At 56.8% G+C, this 16,041-nt stretch overlaps 1 protein-coding gene across 1 annotated transcript in view; it reads left to right on the top strand.

The window, feature by feature from the left end:
• CDH23 (cadherin related 23) overlaps positions 1-16,041 on the top strand; it is a 402,905-nt gene that overhangs the window by 287,740 nt on the left and 99,124 nt on the right. Inside the window, exons 22-26 of the mRNA XM_087432054.1 lie at positions 5,654-5,843; positions 6,187-6,332; positions 8,785-9,004; positions 10,753-10,905; positions 12,968-13,081. Of these exons, the coding sequence (XP_087288180.1) occupies positions 5,654-5,843; positions 6,187-6,332; positions 8,785-9,004; positions 10,753-10,905; positions 12,968-13,081 (823 nt within the window). The remainder of the gene's footprint in view (positions 1-5,653; positions 5,844-6,186; positions 6,333-8,784; positions 9,005-10,752; positions 10,906-12,967; positions 13,082-16,041) is intronic.

The raw sequence follows: 16,041 nt of genomic DNA, 5'->3' as shown, positions 1-16,041 counted from the left end.
CGAGCACCCCACTTGATCTGCTCTGCTCTGGGGTTCACATTTGTGAGGCCTTCTCCTCCCCTCACCCTTGTGCTCCATTTTGCCTCATTTGGGGAGGCTTGTCCCAACATCCAGACCCACAGCCACCCAGCCAGCCTTAAGATGGCCACGAATCTCACAGCTCCTGGCCACCCCATGTATTGAAGGCCTGGGATGGGCCAGGCGCTGCACTGGGGGCCTCTCATGAATTCTCTGTCATCCTCATAATGTCACATGGCAGATGGACTCACTGCTCCCCTTGGACTGTGGAGGATACTGAGGCTTACAGTGTGAGGGGCTTGCCAGAGCTGGTAAGGTCCCAGAGCTAGTAAGAGGTCGTGCCAGGACTCGAACCCAGGTCTGTCTGACTTTGAAGCCACCTAGCCCAGCCCGTATTCCTTTGCTGGCTCGGGAGTGCCCTGGCAGGTGGCCCAAGCCCTGAGAACTGGAGAGCTGGGGTGGGACGGGAGAAGGGTGGTGACTTGCACACCCAGTTCTCCGGGAAAGCTGCCCCTCCGCCCTCCCAAGCTCAGGCAGCCTTGGGCTGGTGATGCCTGGCTTCCCCGCCCCCAGCCCTCATCAGCTACACCCCATGGTGACAAGGTCCCCCGGGGTCTAGATGGGAGAGGATATCAACCTAGACAGAAGGACAAAGAGAGGGGGAGGGTTGGCAGTCACACCTGTCCTGCCCTCCTTTCCACGTGTCCAAGATCTGAATGGTTCTCAGCTGGTGTGCAGGTCCCCCTCCCAGAGATTCCAGTAGGTTGGGGGCCAGGGGTCTGGAATCGGTGGTTTTTCAGAGCTCTGAGTCGGAGGATTCCTTCCAGCCCGGGGCCAGATTTGGAAACCACCACCCTGGGCCATTTCCACAGCTTTCTAGGGCTTCAGAGCTGATGGGTGCTCTCTGCTGCCACCTTGTGGGCTCTAGCCCAGGACAGCCCCAGGCAGGGACCCCAAGAGGGCTGGATGCCCACCTCTGAACACCTGTCTGGTCAACTCTTACCCTTGCTTTATGTTTCTGGGAAGTTCCTCCCAGAAGGAATTGAGGGGCAAGTGAGGAAAGGGTCTCTGGGAGAAAGTGGCTGCATGGGACACCAGCCAGTGGAGCCGTTACTGAAGAGTCCACCTGCTGGGCAAAGAGTAGATCTGCTGGGCTGGGCATTTCCCAGATCTGGTCCCCAGTGGCCTTCTCAGGGTCTCCAGCCTTTCCTCACATCCTTCTGGGCCATGAGCAGGTGTGGACAGTGGGCCAGGGGCCTGCTGCCCAGCACCTCCTCCCTCTCCAGGAAACCTCAGCAAACCTTCAGTGAGCACTCACTGTGTGCTGGGCCCCGAGCTCAGCAGTCTCAGGGAACAGGAAGCAACACTCCTGCTCTGCTCAAGGAACTTCTTGTCACTCTTTTGCTCAAACCCACCACTGCTTCCCATCCCACCCTACGTAAGAGCCAGAGGCTTTCCCAGAGCTACGTAGCCCACAGGTCACCCCACCTGTACCTCTGGGGAGACCGACGTGTGAGCCCACCCCTCAGTACAGAGTGGACGTGGCCTTTCTTCCCCTGGGCACAGGGTGGGCACAGGATTGGGCTACTCAAGCTTTCCAGTGACCCAGGGTAGTGTTGAGACGTAAAAAAAGTATAATGTAATGACTCAGAAGTTCAGAAAGAAAAGGGGAAACCAAAATTAAAATTGTTCTGTTAAAGATCTACCAAATATATTATGACAACTTTAATAATTATGAAATTTAGTGTTTGTAAAAATTTCACTACATTTGAGGACGAATTATAGGTTAAATTTTCCAGAATTTTTGAGAATTTTCCAGAACTCTCTGGAATTCCCAGTTACGTGTGGTGATTGCCAGGACACCAGAAATCAAGAAGCCAATACAGTAATTGAATTTGTCATAGCAAAATAATTTCGAAAGGAATAGTCATAAAAATTCTTTCAAATTGTATAGCTGTGAAATGTATGTGTGCATATATATGTGGGTACATGTTAGTACCTTGAGGGGACCCCCAGGGGGCTTCTGAGGCCCCGGGTGAGGTAGGGGCGGTGGCTGAGGTGTGAGAGGAGGCTGCAGGGGAGGGAACAGCTAACCCAGAGGTGACATCAGGAGGAGGTGATATTTGAATAGGACCGGCCCACATCCTGACTCATCTCCCACCACCCTCCCACACCCACCACACTCCTCCCCACAGCACACACAGTGGCCTCTCAGTTTCCTGAACCCACTAAACTCTTCTACATCAGGGCCTCTGCACAAGCTCTCCCTGCCCCCAGAGTGTTCTTCCTCTTCTCCTCACCCCTGCTCTTTCCATGGCTGGTTCATTCTCCTCTGTCTGTCCCAGCTTAAAATACCCCCCTGCAGAGAGGCCCTCCCTGAGTACCCCACCTAAAGTAGCTCTGCCCTCTCCATACTCGGATTCTTTCAGAGCTGGTCCCACAGTCTGTATGTGTTTGTTAGGTTGCTTGCTTATTAAGAGGGAACCTAGCTTTGTGATTAAGTGGACAACCTCTGGTACCATAATGTCTAGGCTCTAATCCCAGTCTCACCATTTTTCCAGCTGTGTGACCTTGGGCAAGTTACTTAACCTCTCTGTACTCCAATCTTCTCATCTGAAAAATGGAGATAGCTAGAGTCCCCACTGACAGTGTGGTCAGCACTTAGTGAGCCAGGATACACAAAGTGTCCTGGCACATGGGGAGTGGTTGATAAAGGATGGCTGTCATTATCATCGTCGTCCGCCTCCCTGCTGGAATCACACCTGTCTGTCCACTGTTGAGCCCCAGTGCCCAGCACAATGCCAGGCACGTTGTAAGAGTTCAAAAGACTTGTGAATGAAAGTTGTCAGGGACTTTTGCTTACCTTCCTTCCGCACCCAGCAGGCCCCAGCTCCGCCAGGTCGGGTTGGGTCTTCCTTGTCAGAGAGAGACCAGGGCGTGCGCTGCAGGACTCTCCCACGGGCCCCTCAGGAGGGGGCGCTGGCCCTGGGCCCTGGATCTGAGGCGTGGGCGAGCCCAGTGGTTCTTCAGAGCTTGTGTGCAGACGAGTGTGTGCCTGCATTCGGGTGTACTTGGAGTTGGTGGGGCGTGTGTGTCTGCGTGCACACGTGTGCACCGAGGGCGTCCACCCGCACAGGCGTGAGCTTGCCGAGTGGCCGTTCTCTGTTTGCAAGTGAGATTCTGGCCCTGCTCTCCCTCCGAGCTCCTGCAGCCACCTTCAAGGACCTGGCTTATGGGCACTGATTTAGAGCCTGTCAAAGCCCTCCAGCAAAATCGAGGAGAGGGAGAGGGAGAGCACTGTTCCCGTCAGGCCAGGAGAAAAATGAGGGGTGTGAAATGGGAAATATATGAGGGGAAAGTGGTGAGATTCTACAGAATCGCCCAGCAGGGAGCCTGCAGGAAGGGCCACAGCCCACCACCCTCTCCCATGCCCCGCCCCCACCCCATGAACAGGAAGTGGCCAAGAGGCCAGAAATCAGAGCCCACCCACCAACCAGGGTCACTTGGAAGCAGCCACCTTAGACCTCCTGGGGCACTCGGGTTGGGGGAGAGAAGAGTGGAAGCCCCGTCCCGCCCCCAAGTGAAACGGATCTCAGTGCGTTCAGCAACAGGCTACTGGCCTGGAACAGGTCATTTAACTGCTCTGTACCTCAGTTTCCCCATCCAGAATAATGGGAATTAAAGACTATCTCCCTCCTCTGACTGTAGAGAGAAGCGTTGTAGAAACGCAAGGCTTGCTGGTCTCCTTCGTCCGTTAGTAGAATGACTTTGCCCGGCTGAAGTTACACCTGGAGTAGCTAGGAGCCCTGTGGTCAATACGGGGTGATTGGGTCCCCATTACAGAGGCTGGGGAAACTAAGGCAACATGCCCACAGCACAGTGAGGGCTCCTCAGGCCTGGAAGGCTACAGCCTCCCCCACCCCTGCCCCTTGGTGCAGCAAAGCTGGGAAGGGAGGGTGGCTGAGCAGAGTGGGCTGGGAGTAGGGCTGCCTCCCCCTCTGGAGCAGAAGAGGGCCTGGAGCGATCAGGGTCATCAGCGGCATCGGCCTCCCCCCCCCCGGCCTCCCTGGGGCCTAGGGGCAGATGGGAGCCCTCAGCCAGGGCAGCCCATCTGTCTGTTCTGGTCTGGTGGCCCCACAGACACCTCGGCTGGGGATTAAGCCAGAGGAGGGACAGATTCTGCTGCCAAAGCACAAAAGGCCCCACATCAAGTAAGATGAAGGAGCTGACGAGGTCAGACTGTCATCGCCGAGAGCCCTGGAATTAAGAATGACACTGTCCTGATGTGACCCTGGGGACTGTGGTCACCCCCTCCATTGATCTTGTGCACCTCTGGTGCCACAGTGGCCCCTGGGGGGGGCAAGCTGGGGGTGGGTGCCATGCTGTCCTGGGACCCTAGGAGGCCTCCAGGGTGGGAGCAGGGTTGGCCCCAAGACTGGTGCTGTGTGACCTTGAGTCTAGCCCTGGCCTCTCTGAGTCCTGCTTTCCCCTTGTGGGAGGTGGACAGCTGGAGAAGTCCCCCGCAGAGCGGGGGCTTGGCGGGCACAGGACCTGGGAGAGAATGGGCTGTGGGGTCTGCTGCCCTGGATTAGGACAGTGCCGAGCGTGGACCTTTTAGGGGGTGAGGCTTACAAGTGAGGAACCAATGGGGGCTGGACAGTTAAAGGGGCCAGCGTGTAGGGGGCCCTGTGCTGAAACCCTCCCCCTCTGGGGGATGGCGCTCCCCCCCTCCAGGGAGACTCAGCCTCTCTCCCCTTCCCCCAGCCTCCCCTCCCAGCCTCATGACTGTCCCAACTTGCTGGGACCCCCCCCTCCAAACTGGGTGGCTTGTCCATGGCCCCCTTCCCATGCCCCGTCCTCCCTGGTGTCACAGAGGCCTAATCTCTTCAAATCGCCTCATAAGCAAAAGCTCCAAAGGAAGGAAGAGAAGGTTAGATGATGAGGAACCCAGTTCCCAAAATCCAGAGTTTCAGTTTCTTCCAAAAGCTCAGCCAAGCCTTCAGACTCCCCAGCCCCTACCTAGAAGAGTTCCATGGTCATGGACCTACTGGGGCCCCCTGCTCTCCCAAAAGCCCGTGAACATGTCACCCTGCGTATCTGGAGAAGAAGGCAGTGCTGCCTGCTGGCTACTCACGTGGGCTCTGGAGGGACCCAAAGCCACTTCCTGGCTGGGAGACCTGGGGAGCCTCGCTGAGCCCCATCTGTGATATGGGCATAATTTAGGTATCTACCTCATAAGGCTGTTGACACGGTACGTGGAGGGGACCTGGCATTTATGAGATATTGGGAGCCTCCATATGCCGGTGTGCTAGGCATTGCTTTTACGGATCAGAAGGCCGAAGCTTAGGTGGGGAAAGGGGCTTACCAAAGGTCACAGCTGAGTGAGTGAAGAAGCCAAGGAGCCCACGACTTCTGCTGATGCATCTTCTGAACCTCCTGCCTCCCAACCCCCTGGATCCCTGCTGGATCCAGGAGGGAGGCCCAGTTCGTGTGTCTGAGCCAGGATGCCTCCTGCTCCCAGGCAGTGGGGAGCTGGGACGTGGGTGTGAGCTCGCACAACCCAGGCAGGCAGCCTGGGGGACAGAGACACCCTCCCTGGGCTGGGCTCAGTGGAGTGTTGGTTCCCTCCGGGCAGGTGGTGGCCGTGGACCCAGACCTGGGGGAGAATGGCACCCTGGTGTACAGCATCCAGCCACCCAACAAGTTCTACAGCCTCAACAGCAGCACGGGCAAGATCCGCACCACCCACGTCATGCTGGACCGCGAGAACCCCGACCCCCATGAGGCGGAGCTCATGCGCAAGATCATTGTCTCTGTCACTGACTGTACGTGCCCTCTGCCGCTCGCAGCCCCATATACCTGGGCTGTGGCCCCTGACACTTGGCCTGGGGACCTCCCCTGGTGACTTGTCCTCTAGGCGTCCTGGGGCCTACTGTGTCTTGATCCCTAAGAATGGAGTTACACCCACTTCCCAGTTGTGACCCCCAGGGCACCCTCCAGGGTTGGAGGGAGTTGGGGGTGCAAGGCCCAGGCTGCTGCCTGGAGGGACCCCTGGGGTGGAGGGTCACAGAACCTGTCCCCCTCTCTCCACTCATCTTTCTCCCTGTCTCTTTTTCTCATGCACCCCTTTTTCCCTCCCCTCACCTCCCTCTGTCCCCGGTGCCCCAGGCGGCAGGCCCCCTCTGAGAGCCACCAGCAGTGCCACAGTGTTCGTGAACCTCTTGGACCTCAATGACAACGACCCCACCTTTCAGAACCTGCCTTTTGTGGCCGAGGTGCTTGAAGGCACCCCTGCGGGGGTCTCCGTCTACCAGGTGAGTTTCCCTTCCTGGCCTGAGGTCCTGCTCTCTGTCTCCCACCTCATCCCTCCCAGCCACCAAGGGGGCAGTGGGTGCCATGGGTGCCCAGCCTCGTGCTGAACACTTTGCAGGGGCGGGGCAGGGGTTGCCAGCCAAGACCACCAGACAGGACACAATCCACGCAGGCTTGGAGATCCAGTGCTCTGAGAGATGGTAATGGAAGTCTCCTGGAGGAGGAGGAGCTTGAGCTGGGTCTTGAAAGACAGGTGGATTTGGAGAGGTGGAGGGAAAGCACCACAGGAGATGGATCAAGACAGAGACAGGGAGGGAGGGAGGAAAGGAGGGAGGGAGGCAGAGACAGAATTCTGGGAAGCCAAATCAGAGAGTTTCTCAGAGCATGATTACGGAGGTCTGGCCCAAGACCCTCAACACCCTAAGGTGGTTCTGCAGGTGGTTCTAGAACACAAAGAAGGTCGGATGAGTATAGCCCAGGCACCCGCCCTCCAGGACAGCCCTCCATCCTGTGCTCTTCCGTAAGCCCCCAAGGCAGCTCCACAGAGTGGGTGGGACTCTTCTCACTTTGTAGGAGACTTAAAGAGACTTGCCCAAGTCCCTGTGGCCAAGAAGAGGTAGGGCCCAGTCTTGAACCCGGCCCCTCTGACTCTGCTCCATCACCCTTCTGGGCAGGGAGGCCCTGAAGGTGCTGGTTCAGGGGAGCTGATGCCCTAACAGGGGCTGTTTAGGAACGCTGGAAGGTCCTCATGATTAAGAGCATGGGCTTTGGAGTGCAACCCAAAAGGATGTGGATCCCAACTCCAACATCCGTGTGCTGTGTGACTTAGAGCAAACAACTTAACCTCTCTGGGCGTCAGTTTTCTCACCTGTGAATAGAGATCATAACAGTACCTGTCTGGCTGTGCTGTGGGGACTCAGGTGTGAAGCGACCTAGCACTTGGACTGCAGGAGACACACAGTGGTTGATGTGTTCATTATGTGTCTATCATGAGGGTGTATACCGGGAAGACAGCGGGATCCAGTGACAAAGAGTTAGCCTGCTCCCATTTGAAGAAGACAGAGTTGCTTGTCAGGATGCCGGAATGGGTGACCTGGCAGTGCCCTGCAGACCCACTGTGCCTCAGTTTCTTCGTCTGTAAAAGGAGATAAACAGGGTTCTTTGACAGATTCCAGGGAGCATTGTCTCCCCAGCAGAACATTCACCCCAAAACCCCAGCAGGGGGAGCCGCGATCCAAGGAACAGCAGCTGGTCCCTGAGGAGGGGTCCCCAAATGGGGGTGGTGACAGAGCGAATGAGCCCCCAGACCCAGATCTCCAGGGCTCCCACATGGCAGAGGAAGGAGGTGTCCACCAGTACAACTTCTGGTTCACAGAGGAACTGGCTCAGAGTCACAAGAAGATGGTCGAAGGAGCTGGGAGGGTTTAACTTGGAAACTGTCTTCAGACACAGGAAAAGGGTTCTGACTTGAGCTGTGCAATTCCCCTGGTCCCATCTGGGAACTCAACAATCCTTCTGCTGGATGTGCAGAACGTTCTGCAGGGATGAGAGCGGTGTGCAGATAAATTAGAAGTAGTGAGCCCCCCATCCTGGAAAGCATTCAAGCTGAGTCTGGACACCCTCTTGTCCAGCTTGTTTGGTGTGAGTTAGACCAGATGACCTTGATGTTGTCTTTCAAGCCTAAGAGGCTTGGCTTGATCCAAAGCTCTTATTTTAACTGTTTTACACATTTTTCTCAAATGGCTTGAACCCTCTTCTGTAGAACTTCCAACACATCAGGGTCTTGAGTCGGGACATCCCTCATCAGGACCGGAGGTGCAAATGGGACGGTGTGAGGACCTGAGAGGAGGCTGGCCCACACATGGCCTCAAATGGCTTTTTAAAATAATCATCAACTCAAGTGATTTTTAAAAACTGCTCCTTGATATCATCGTATTTTTATTGTTGTTTTACAAATCAAAACAATACTAAGCAGGGGAGGGAATCCTGTTAACTGAGGGTCCTGTGTGGTGGAGCTCCATATAATCGGAGGGCTCTTTGGGCTGTGACGACTGCTCCAAGCCAGGGTCGTAGGGCCGAAGGGTGAGGATGCTGCTGCCTCACTGCAGACTCCCGAGGACCTGGAGCCGGCTGGGTAAATCTGAGAGGACTTCCTAACAAGGAGATGGGGCTTGGAGGGGGAGGGCTATGGGCCCTGGACTCTTGTTCTAAAGAGTCCCTCCCCACCCCTGGCCCCCCTTAGTGCATCTGGATGCCTTCAGCTCTAACAGGCTGCCCTCTAAGAGAACATCAGGGAGGGGAGGTTGGGGATAGTAGCCTGGCCTGAGGTCCCAAGGGGAGCAGGTATGTCTGGCTGGAGCCGAGCGTGGGAAGGAGGGGAGTGGGGGCACTTCTCAGGGCAGAAGTGTCCATCCTGGTGTCCCCACCCCTCACCCGGCCCCTCCCCTCCCTCAGGTGGTGGCCATCGACTTGGACGAGGGCCTGAACGGGCTGGTGACGTACCGCATGCAGGTGGGCATGCCCCGCATGGACTTCCTCATCAACAGCAGCAGCGGCATGGTGGGCACCACCACCGAGCTGGACCGCGAGCGCATCGCCGAGTACCAGCTGCGGGTGGTGGCCAGCGATGCGGGCACGCCCACCAAAAGCTCCACCAGCACGCTCACCGTCCGAGGTGAGAGGGGCGGGGCCAGGCGGGGTGGGGAGACAACGACTCCACTGCTGTCCACGGCCCATGTGGGCACGGGCTGCCTTGCTAATGGGTCGCCCTCCCCAACTGGAGCCATTCAACCCAGCAGAGCCTTCCCTGTCTCCACCAGTCAGAAATGCCAGCAGAGGGCCGGCCCCGTGGCTTAGCGGTTAAGTGCGCATGCTCTGCTACTGGCAGCCTGGGTTCAGATCCCGGGCGCGCACAGACGCACCACTTCTCAGGCCATGCTGAGGCCACATCCCACATACAGCAACTGAAAGGATGTGCAACTATGACATACAACTATCTACTGGGGCTTTGGGGAAAAAAAAGGAGGAGGATTGGCAATAGATGTCAGCTCAGAGCCGGTCTTCCTCAGCAAAAAGAGGAGGATTAGCATGGATGTTAGCTCAGGGCTGATCTTCCTCAGAAAAAAAAAAAAAAAATATATATATATATATATATATGCCTTTTCCCCGCCTGGCCACCGGGCCAGGTCTCCCTCTTTGATCCCAGTGACAGCAGAGAGGGCTTGAGCATGGGTGGGGCCCTTGGGGTCACGAGCAGGGGTTCAGAGCCCTTTCTCCTCTCTGTAAGCCCAGAGTTTTCATTTGGAGATGTAAAGGAAACCTTCCCCTCCCATGTGTGTGACACACCTGAAATCACAGTGGAAGGGCATGACCCTGGGAAGAGGACAGCTGGGATTCCCAGACTCCCTAAGATTCCTCATCTCCTTGGGGCCCTCTCCATAATTCCCACTGACTCCACTCTCCATCAGGGTGGGGCCAAGGAGAGTTACTATTTCTGATCCACTCTTGCTGTATCTTTAATTCTTGGGACAAAACTGGGACACTGACATGAGCTGTTGCCAAAGGGCCAGGAATAACCCCAGGGAAATAAGTGCACAGTGTAACGGACAAGATGTGGCCTGTTCTCTGGGGCAGCCCCGGTCCCATCTTGGCTCCTGCCAGCCTCATGGGATGGGGGCGGGGTGGGGGGTGGTTAGCTCAGCACATTCACCCTCCTTAATCACGACCTGAGATGGGGAAGACTAGAGAGCTGAGCATTCTCTCTCCTGTTGGTCCAGGCTTGCCTTGTGGGTTCCTGGGGCCAGTTTGAGGACCCGCTTCTGTGTCTATGATTGACAGGGGGATGTCCTCCTCTCAGAGAGGAACCCAGAGGATTTTTCTCCAAGGCTCATCAAATGAGCCCGTCGTTTCTCCTGGTGATACCACAAAGAGTAGCCAATGTGGAGTGGGAGTCATTTCACTATGAAGCCCCATCTGCCAAAGAAATAGGGACCTGGCATGCAGAGCTGAGAAAACAAAGCTGTAAGGGAAATTAGACTTTTTGGAGGGAAAAATCCTTAAAGCCAGGTGCTTTCCCTGGAACCCCATCACAAAGGGGTGTGGGAAGAGCTGAGAAATGGTAACTGTCCTCGTCATCACCATCATCATCATTGTTGTTAGGCACGCACTGGAGAGAGGCTGTGGGGTCTCTCCTCCCTGGGACAGCAGGAGCAGCCACAAGCCCCGGGGGAACAGGGACTGTGGGAGGGAGCTCTGGTCTGCTCTGCCCTGGCCTCAGCAGGCGTGGGGGCCCTTGGCTCATGACCGGGAGGTTGGCCCCTAGGAAATTCGTTTCCTGTTGGTCTGTGGTGTGAGCCACTGCCTTTGGAGCTGGTCATTTAGAGGAGAAGCCAGCCTAGCCTTGTGTGCTGACTCTGCCCGCAGTGCTGGATGTGAACGATGAGACGCCCACCTTCTTCCCGGCCGTGTACAACGTCTCCGTGTCCGAGGACGTGCCGCGGGAGTTCCGGGTGGTCTGGCTGAACTGCACCGACAACGACGTGGGCCTCAATGCCGAGCTCAGCTACTTCATCACAGGTGCGCCCTGCCTCCACCCCTGCCAGACGTGCCGCCAGCCTGGGGTGGGGCCGGGGGACGGGGAAGAGTCCCCAGTCGGCCATCGGGCTTTAGCGCCTGTGGAGCCTCCCTGGGGATTTGCTCTTGGCTCTTCCCAAGGGCTTTGCGGCTGGACCCCTCTGCTCTGGCTCCCGGGGGCCCCCTGAACCTGTTGGGGGTGGGGGGGCACTTACTGAGGTTCAGTCTAGAGGAGGTGGAGCCAGTGACTCCTGGGGAGGAGCCCTGGCCCTCCCTCCACCCCACATCAGGGTGACAAAGCAGTGACTGGAGGAATGTGGCCTTGTCCTTCCCTGGGGAGCTTTACTCATGAGAATTCCCATCTGTTTAGAGGCAGATGGTTTAGGTCTCCCTAAATGGAATGGGTTTAGCTCAAAAATGTCAAGTAGCTACCACCTGGAGAGCTGCGGAGAAATATTATGAAGCCGTGTCCTGACTCAACAGGGGAAAGGGAGCCATGATCGATTAGTGATGTCTGCCATGACAGTAGGCTTGGTAGCTGGTGGCAAACATGCCGTGTATTAGTCATTCCTGGATTAGAACAGTTTTGCAGCGTTCTCTCATGACACTTGAGAGGGCCTGGGATGCTTGGGGAAGGGGACAGTTCTTTCACATTCCTCAGCCCTCCCTTGGCCATTTTACTGGCTCAGTCTTCCCTCTGTCCATGGCCTGCCTGCAGCCACATTACACACATGCTCATATGCACGTGTGTGCAAGCACATACCTGCAATGCACACACCAGCCTCCCTGACACCTCTCCCCCTGGAGCAAGGAATCCCGGGCTCACAGCCCATCCTCAGCTTGCTGCAGCCAAGGTGACCTCCCAGCCCTCAGCCTCTCCTTTCTAGATCCTTTCCCTCCTTCCCCTCTCCAAAGGGGCCCGGCACCCTCAGGACAGCTCCTCATGGTCTGGTCCCAAGACTGCCCCAGAAAAGGCTCAGTTATCAGGACCCCCATATGGCACCAGCCATGGTTCAGCCCCCAGCACCCCTTGTGTCTTAGTTTCTCCCCTGCGCCCTAGGAGCCAGATTGTGTCCGTCGCAGATGGTGCTTCAGACACCGGGGGGGGGGGGGAGATACTGGAGGCTTGGGGGCAGGGGGCTTTCCCCAGGGGCAAACTATGTAAGGAAATGGAGTACCTGCTTGCAGCCCCCAGGATGACTTCCCAGCACCCTGAAGTGGCCAGTTCCTGCTCACCTGAGAGTGCTCCCAGCCCCAGGATTCTCAGATTTTCATTCCGCATCTTCTTCGAGGAGCTGTGCAGTGTTCTGGTGCAAGCCAGCCCAAACCCAGTGCAGTGCCGCCCTCTGCTGCCCAGAACAGCACACTGCCGGCCAGCTGGCAGGGGCAGGGTCTCCACGCTGCTCTGAGGGGGCCCTTTCCTGACTTTCTTCTACCTGGGGGAGGAGACCCTCACACTTCCCGCCTGTCCCGGAACTCAGGAAGACTCAGTAACCCTGTCTCCTGTCCACCTGCCCCTACTCTTCACCGTGGAGCCTCTGGGAGTCCCCACTCAAGACCCCGAGATGAGGGACCTGGAGTATGCTCGGCTGATGCCAGAGTCCTCACCCACATGTAGAAGCCCCAAGCCAGGTTGACCGCTCAGACACTTCTACCAGACAGACGGGCGGCAGAGTGGGGAGGGACTCAGACTGCTGGACCCCAAATAGGCGACCGTAACCCAGGGCAACACACACAGCCTCACTAAAGGACCGTTTTCCTTCTCTGGGGAGACAGTGATGGTACGAATGAGACGAAATGGTCCACGTGAAGTGCCTGGTGCACCGTAGGTGCTCAATGAATGGTAGACCCTGGTGATTTCAGGCATTTGGCCCCGGCCTAAGCCTACACTGTCATCAGAGCCCCCCAGAAGCCTGTTCTCTGGCAGGGCTGAGTGGGCAGCACAGCCTTTCACGCCCGGACCACCCCTGGAGTGTCCCAGCTGGAGGCCGAGTTGGTGCCACCGCCCTTTCCCTGGCCAGGAGCCTTATTTCCTGACTGAAGCTTCATTTTCTTTTGCCCTTAGGAGGGAACGTGGATGGGAAGTTCAGCGTTGGCTACCGAGATGCTATTGTGAGAACGGTGGTAAGCCTGGACCGGGAAACCACAGCCTCGTACACACTCGTCCTGGAGGCCATTGGTAGGTACCAGCCCATTGCACACCATCAACATGGTTGTTCTGGGCGGAGTTCATGTAGGGTGCTCTTCCGGGGTCCAGCCAGGCCCAACCCTAGGAGCCAGGCCTGAGCCAAAGGCTCTTTCCCGACGCCAGTGGAGAAAGGGCCACCAGACGCTCAGCGTATTACTGAGCACTTTCCGGGCTTGAGGCTCACTGCGTGACGCCACATGCAAGACACTAAGATGCTGTGGCAGGAGCTATAGGAGTCGGATGGGAGACAAGCATGTAGACAAATCACTGCCAAACCGGGCAAAACAAGGCAGAAGGGGAGAGAGGATGACACAAGGGTCACGGGCACAAAGGGTGGTGGAAACATGGCCAGGGGGCGAGGGTGATCAAGGAAGGCTTCTTGGAGGAAGTGGCATCTGGGAGTGCCTTTGGATCAGTTAGGACTCTTGTTGCAAATTTTAAAATACAATAAACTGACTTCAGCAACATGGGCTCACGATACCTGTCCCCCGGGAGATGGAGCTTCTGGTATGACTGGATTTGAGGCTCAGGCGTAGCCACCAGGCTGCAGTCTCTGCGTTGGCTGGCCCCGCCTCCTGCATGTTGGCTTCATTCTCTGGCTCACATGGTGACAAACTGTTGCTGCAACCCCAGCCTTAATCCTCCTGGGTTCAAGGGCAGCAGCAGGGAGACGGCGGTTGTGTCTTTCCCAGTATCCCCAGCTGAAGCCCTCGGATGAGCTCTGATGAGTTCCATCCTTCCCAGCGCCTGTCTCTGAACTCCTCATCACGGTCTAGCAGGGGTGAGGTGTGCTGGTTAAGTTAGGCCTAAATCCCATGCCTATCCCTGGAGCTAAGGGGACAGTCAGACTCGTCGAGAACCCCAGGCGTCAGAGTCGGGAAGGGAAGGTCCTTGGAGGGACCTTCTGGGCATGGACTTGCCTAAGAGGAAGGATGGTGCTGATGGGCAGAGATAAGGCTTGCCCACCGCCACCTTGAAGGTCCAGTGAGGCTTCAGTACGTGGAGAAGCGGGGAGGGCATTTCAGGCAGAGGAACCGGTCCATGCAAGGGCCTGGAGGTGGGGAAGAGGGGTGTGTGTGTGTGTGTGTGTGAGCTGGCCCATGGTGTGGCATGCGCTGGGGAGGGGAGGCTGTGATCAGGTAAGGCTGGCTCGCGGAGGCCTAAGTGTTGGGCTGGAAGTTTAGTCTTTGGTTTCCAGGCAGCAGGGAGCCCTTGAGAGCTCCAAATGGGAAGAAGGGTGTGGTGAGGCCTGTGTCCCCCAGATGCCCCTGCTCCTCCCAGGAGCACCCAGTTCAATGTTTGCCGAGAGCTCAGGGTGAGAGGAAATGAGCTCTGTGCTCACTCTCCCAGGCCCGCCCATGTCCACATGCATCTTCCCTCTGCCCTGCTCTCCTCCCATCCTGGGGTGGCCACACCACCCTCTGGAGACCCATCATCTCCCTGAGTCCAGCCTTCACGTCAGGATCTGGCCAGCAGGAGGGGAGGGCTCAGGCTCGGGCCTTCTAAGGGGCCTGTCAGCTCACACTGGCTCCGGCCAGGGCAAGTAAGCAGGACCCCCAGAGTGGCGGGAGGCTGGTCCTGAAGAGGAGCGTAGGAGGGTAGGATGACCAACCCCGGGATGGGTGACTGCACCCCAGCATGCGGTCAGCTGGCCTGGGGAAGAGGATGGAGTCACCCGTGGTCCTCAGCCAACTCCAGCTGCCCGTACTCCTCCCTGGGGTGACTGTCCCTGCTTGGACGTGCAGTACTGGGCACAAGCTCCTTCCTCCAGGGAAAATGACGCAACAGCTGCCCCTGGGCTGAGCCACTTCCCCAGCCCTGGGAGGGTCCCGCAGGGAACTGAAGGGTAGAAGCCCTGGACGCCTTAGGCTGAGAGATCAGGAAGGGCTCATCGCTGCACGCAGAGTCCATGGGCCGGGTCTGTCCTGCGGGCGTATTTGTTTGACCCATCTTGTGTTTCATAAAGAATGACAACTAGTTGTGAACATTTAAAAATGAGGAGATTTTATTTAAAAACTCAGACATCCAATTTCTCTTGAGAAATCAGAAGCTCTAGTGTCACCGGGCCCATGCTGTTCCTGTCCACTGTGGACAGGGGCAGAGCACAGCAGCCCCTTGCGGGGGCCCCGCCAGGTGTGCACCGTGGATCTGACCCACCTGCCCCGACAGCAGTTGGGTTCGTCATCTCCGCACCTGCATCTGTTTCCTGGGCTGCTGCAGCAAGTTACCACAAACTTGGTGACTTAAAAGAACAGAAATTTCTTCTCTCATGGCTCTGGAGGCCAGAAGTTCAAAAGGTGTCATGTTCCCTCCAAAGGCCCTTGGGGGGGATCCTTCCTTGACCCTTCCCATTTCTGGGGGCTCTAAGTGCGCCTCGGCTTGTGGCTGCAGAACTCCAGTCTCTGCCTCTGCCGTAACATGGCCTTCTCCTCTCTGTGTCACATCTCCCTCTGCCTTTCCCTTATAAGGACCCTTGTCATTGGATTTATGGCCCACTCGGATAATCCAGTATACCTCATCTCAACAACCTTAACTTAATTACATCTTCAAGGACCCTTTTTCCCAATAAGTTTACATTCACAGGTTCCCAGGGATTCAACACGCCTATATGTTGGGGGGCCACCATTAAACCCACTTCATGCCTCAGTTTCCTCCTCTGTGGAATGGGGATAATAATAACAGTGCCGGGGCCGGCCCCATGGCTTAGCGGTTAAGTGCGCACACTCCGCTACTGGTGGCCTGGTTCGGATCCCGGGCGCGCACCGACGCACCGCTTCTCAGGCCATGCTGAGGCCACGTCCCACATACAGCAACTAGAAGGATGTGCAACTGTGGCATACAACTATCTACTGGGGCTTTGGGGAGAAAAAGGGGAAAAAAAGGAGGAGGATTGGCAATAGATGTTAGCTCAGAGCCGGTCTTCCTCAGCAAAAAGAGGAGGATTGGCATGG

The sequence above is a fragment of the Ceratotherium simum genome, chromosome 6, assembly GCF_057802395.1.
Source record: "Ceratotherium simum simum isolate JZ-2026a chromosome 6, ASM5780239v1, whole genome shotgun sequence".
Taxonomy (NCBI): domain Eukaryota; kingdom Metazoa; phylum Chordata; class Mammalia; order Perissodactyla; family Rhinocerotidae; genus Ceratotherium; species Ceratotherium simum.
The sequence above is the reverse complement of the archived record's forward strand: the minus strand, read 5'-3'. Positions and strand labels throughout refer to the sequence as shown.